Source organism: Sinocyclocheilus grahami, unplaced genomic scaffold (assembly GCF_001515645.1).
Source record: "Sinocyclocheilus grahami isolate Dianchi unplaced genomic scaffold, SAMN03320097.WGS_v1.1 scaffold443.1, whole genome shotgun sequence".
In the NCBI taxonomy this organism is placed as follows: Eukaryota; Metazoa; Chordata; class Actinopteri; order Cypriniformes; family Cyprinidae; genus Sinocyclocheilus; species Sinocyclocheilus grahami.
In genome coordinates, this window is record NW_015505622.1 from 821,100 (window position 1) to 826,592 (window position 5,493).

The window sequence follows — 5,493 nt, forward strand, 5'->3', positions numbered from 1 at the left end:
GGGGGGGGGGGGGGGGGGGGGACTGTCTACTGTCTGACATTATCTTATAGTTCACAACTTCAGTGGTTAAAAAAAAAATGTTAGAATGTTTTTTTTTTTTTTTTTTCATAAAAAATTATTTAAAATATAGCTTTTTATTTAAAATGTCGTTCCTTTTCAGTTGACATCTTGAACCACTTTTCATTTTTAACTACCTTGTCTCATCTGGAATTTAATGCACAATTTTCCAATAAATTCCGAAAAGACAAAAGACCCACTCTACATTTTCTTCTATGCAATATCCTGTTTCACTTCAAAATATGTCTTATTGTGAAAATAAAATGAGTTGCGATCCGCATTTCACATTGACTTTAATGTGCAAATCAGGAAAGATAATTTTTCTCAGATCTGTTTGGTGGCTTATTTGTTTGACTGCTTGTCGTATTTGCACTTCCATAATATATGCTCTCCATTTCCGTGAAATAGAAGTTGACTTTGTTTACAACAGATCTAAATAAAAGTAAGAACCCTCATTAATGATTTATGCATTGGAGTTGTTTTCCTTGCTAGGAAAGCTGCCAAACGCCTGTACCGATTTTAAAAGATGCTAACAGAGGTCCTGCGCACACAACTTGTTTCCCTGCATCACAATAAGGACGAAAGGCTGCTGGGGAAGCTCTCCGGGAATGGCCCTGTTACTGGAGAAGGTGTCTGGAGTCAGAGAGAAACAGATCAATGCCTGTAATGTTGTGGCTGTAGAGATTTACCAACCTCTGAGGAGCAAATTTAAATAAGAGTAAAACTAGTGTGTGTATTTGTGTGAGAGAGAGAGAGGTAGAGACACTACAGAAAGAGATCTGCTATCTTACATCTATGATGTGTGTAAGTATGTGTGCTTGTGTGTGTACCACTTAACTCAGTCTCGTCTGGCTGCTCTCCTGGGCCTTGGCGAGTCTTTCAGTGTGGAGTCTAAGTCCAAGACGGGGAGTGTTTAAGAGCTGCTATGGTTTGGAGCATAGAAAAGTTCAAATGAGTGAGGCTGCACACTGGAGAGAAAGAGAGAGACTGAGAGAGGGAGAAGCTGAAGCTTTTAATGTATCTCTTAAGCTACCAGTTCCATGGAGACTGATGGGGTAGTTAAAGATTGAAAACATTACCTCACATTTTATCTGTCTTATACGTGTCCATATTTTAACCGGTCATTTAGGGATGTTTGTCTGCATGTGAGTTTAGACCAACAATATAATATTTAAATAACATAAAATATTTAATTTGTCAAATAGGGAATGCTAGAATGAGTCTTGTGTGAACATGATTGCAAAGTGGATTATTCATGTTTTTGAAATAAGTCAATTATTCTTACAAAGGCTGCATTTATTTGCAATAATACATTAAATCAGTAATATTGTGAAAATGCTATTACATTTTTTAAAATATATATTTTTTCTGTGATGCAAAGCTGATTTTGCAGCAGCCATTCATCCAATCTTCAGTGTAAGATGATCCTTTAGAAGTCATTTTAATATGCTGATTTGCTGCTCAAGAAATGTTTTTTATTAACAATGTTGAAAACAGCTATTCTGCTTGATATTTATGTAGAAACCATGATTTTTTTTTCAAGATTAGCCTATTTGTAGAATAGAACATTTAGAATATATATCAGCATAAACAGTATTTGAAACAGAAATCTTATATAACATTATAAATGTCTTTACTGTCACTTTTAATCAATTTAATGCATCATTACTGTATAAACTTTTTTTTTATAAAAAATAAAATAAAATAATAATAATTAAAAAATAAACAGTCTTACTGACTCCAAACTTGGTAAAATGAATATGTGTTATCCTATAAATAATAAATAATATAATATATTCATATTTTAAAGCCTTTATTATTCTAAAGCCTTCTTCATTTGTGATTTCCCACAGCAAATAGGGATATATATATATATTTGATTAACTGTTCGTTTGATTAAATAATTTGCATACTGTATCATTCAATTTAATATTCAATTAAATTTGTATTATCAATAAATCCTGGAACGCACAGCCATAACTTTTCTCTTATGTTTTCTCCACAGCCTGCAGACCTGGGTTCTACAAAGCCTTTGCAGGAAACATCAAATGTTCAAAGTGTCCCCCACACAGTTCCAGCCACACAGAGGGTTCGGCACAATGTCACTGCGAAAAAAACTACTACAGAGCCAGCAAGGACCCTCCCACCATGGCCTGCACACGTTAGTCAGCCTACTGCTCTGTTTTCATTCATTTCCCATTTTATTTATATATATATTTTTTTCAGATTCAATTATAGTGTGCTTTACATGCAATGACAAAACAGCACATTTGTTTTTCCAAAGTGGTGGCAACTTTAAAAAATAGTTTAAATCACCAAATAATATTTAAAGGAATAGTTCACCAAAGATATAGATGAGTTTGTTCATCAGAACAGATTTGGAGAAATTTAGCATTACATCATCAGTGGATCCTCTTCAGTGAATGGGTGCCATCAGAATGAGCCCAAACAGCTGATAAAAACAAGCGAAAAATATTCCAAAACAGTTCTAAACAAAATATTTTGATGTGAGAAGACATCAGAGGATTTTTTTTCTTTTTTCCCTGAAGGAAGCATTATTAGCATTATATTTAGTCAGATACAATGGTTTGAAGTTAAATACATCTTAATGATGGATTTGTTTCTTACAAACACACAGCTTGTGGCTTCACAAGATTTTAATTGATAGACTGCATTGGTGTGGATAACTTGTGGATCATTGTGAAGTTTGTATCAACCTTTTGGACTCATTCTGACGGCACCCATTCACTGCAGAGGATCTGAGCAAGTGATGCAATTCTGAATTTCTCCAAAAATATATGAATAAACAAACTCATGAACTATTCCTTTAAGCAATTTCACACAAGCTAGAGTCTATCCTGTAATATCAGAGTGTGATCTGATCATCCTCGCAACAAGACGAACACTAAAACTATATTGCAATGATTTTAATATTGAAGTTCTCCCGGGTCATTTTCAATAGCATCTATAACTGTGACACAAGAAGATTCCAGCTGCATTTGTATGAAGTGAGAGTGAATGAGTCAGCGGTGTGATAAAGGAGATGTGAATGTTTTCAGTGCACCAGTTTCAGTTTCCCAAGGGAGAAATAAATATATAAAATAAGATAAAATTCAGTACCAGTGCAGAACAAAAAAGTAATCAAGAGATTTAAATTAAAAGGAACTAATTAAATAAATATTAATAATTGAGAAAGTAATGAAGAAAGATAAACTAAAGATGAACAATAAGACTAAATGTGCCAAAAATAGTGATAATGAGCATACATGTTCTCGCTCATCATTCTCATTCTCATTTCTACTCTTATTGTTTCTGATTCTATCGATCAGAATTCCAGTTATTTCAGTCTTCTGCTTCATCACCCTCTTCCCTTTCCCTTCTTCTGCCCCCCATCGCGCTTACCCAAATTATTCACCAAACTCAATCTTTTCAACACCAGCAGCAATCTGCATTAAAAACAGGAGAGGAGGAATAATTACTTCCTTGTTATTCACGAGTGGGTGCAATTATCATTAACTATGATAATCATGTCTAGGACATATTCTCATTATCATCATTAGCTGGGTCTGGGAAACAGCAGATAAACGCAGACTTCCCTGTATCTGGCTCTGAGCCGGCATTCTATAGGAAGCAGAACCAGGGTACTAGAGCAGAGACATTTGTATATCAGCGAAACCAGAGGGAGGGAGTGAAAGGGAGATGGCAAATGCTCTCGAGTGGTTTTTAAGGCATTAAAAGGATTCATTAGTTAATGCATATGCACCATTTTTGAGAGAGCGGAAAAAAGATAAAAAATTCTTAATCTGCATAATATTTTGCTCAAATAGGTGTTTTTTTCCCCTCTCACAGATGGATTTCTGTCAGCATGATAATTATGGTAGCTATGGACTCGGTGTGTCTTTTCTTTTAGGACCGCCCTCCTCTCCTCGAAACATGGTTTTTAACATCAATGAGACCGCCCTCTTTCTGGAGTGGACTCCGCCCAGCGACACAGGTGGTCGGAAGGATGTAACCTATAATGTCTTCTGTTTCCGATGTGGAGCTGATGGCCAGGCCTGTGAGGCATGCAACAGCAACATGCGCTTCGTACCCAAACCCACGGGCCTCACAAGCACCTCTGTGGTGGTCCAGGACTTTGTGGCGCATGCCAACTACACATTCCAAATTGAGGCTCTGAATGGAGTGTCAGGCTTGGGCAGATCTGAGAGACAGCTTGCCAATATCACCGTCAGCACAGAGCAGGCTGGTGAGTAGAGATTTATTAACACTGAACTGACTCGAACTGAACAGGGGATCGTTGATATTCTAGGCTTTTTTAAGTTTAAAGTTATGTTGTGACAATATATTCACAAACAAGGCTCACATTACAGAATAATTTAGGAGTGGACTAAACAGATATCTGCATGTGATTCTGGTACATTAAAATGAGACATTAATAAAGAAAAGAGCTTATTCATTAATTATAATGTTGTAGTTATAATCAGTATAGGGAAGGCTTCATAGGTGGATAACTGGAACTGCAGGCTGTCTTCCAACAGTTCATTAAAAATACTTAAACAATTAAATTAAATTAAATTAAAAGTTTGGGGTCAGTAATTTTTTTAAGAAATTAATACTTTAAATCAGCAAGGATACAATAAATCAACCAACAGATATATTAAAACATTTATAAAGTTATGAAAGATTTCTATTTCAAGTAAATGCCATTCTTCTGAACATCCTATTAAATCAATTTCAAAGAAATAAAAAAAATGATGTGTCACAGTTTCTACAAAAAATATGAAGGAGCATGATTGTTTTCAACATTGCTAATAATAAGAAATGTTTATTGAGCTGCAAATCAGAATATTAGAATAATTTATGAAAGATCATGTGACACTGAAGACTGAAATAATGGCTGCGATAATTCAACTTCACAGCAATAAATAACATTGTAAGATACAATAAAGTAGAATTTATTTATTTTTTGCTGTGTTTTTGAACAATTAAGTGTACCACTGGTGAAAGAAATTTTAAATAAATAAAATAAAAACTTACAGACCCCAAATGTTTGAACAGTTAACATATATAGGCATAGTTCATAACTACTTCAGAGTTATGTGCCCTCTAGAAGCTTGCGTTCTGCAAGTGAACGGCATATTATTGTGCCATCTAAAAGAGGCACAAAAATCACTTTCACAGACTTTTTCATTAACTGTTCTTTCCTGGTGGAATGACCTTAACCATCTTCAGGAAACGACTAAAAACACATCTGTTCCAACTTTATTTGACCCTCTAACTCTAACACTTTCTATTCTATTTTAATTCTACTTTATCTATATTTATCTTTTTTTATTTTTTATTCTTTATTTAAAAGCAAACACTAGCTTTCTATTTTTTCTGTTCTATCTACTTGTTTTTCTTTGTTTGTGTGTGTGTGTATATGTGTGTGTGTGT

The 5,493-nt window shown here is 34.6% G+C and overlaps 1 protein-coding gene across 1 annotated transcript in view; it reads left to right on the forward strand.

Moving 5' to 3' along the window:
• Positions 1–4,311, forward strand: part of LOC107552226 (ephrin type-A receptor 6-like) — a 97,770-nt gene extending 93,459 nt beyond the window's left edge. The window contains exons 4-5 of the mRNA XM_016234075.1: positions 2,063–2,218; positions 3,968–4,311. Of these exons, the coding sequence (XP_016089561.1) occupies positions 2,063–2,218; positions 3,968–4,311 (500 nt within the window). The remainder of the gene's footprint in view (positions 1–2,062; positions 2,219–3,967) is intronic.
• The last annotated feature ends 1,182 nt before the right edge of the window (positions 4,312–5,493 follow it).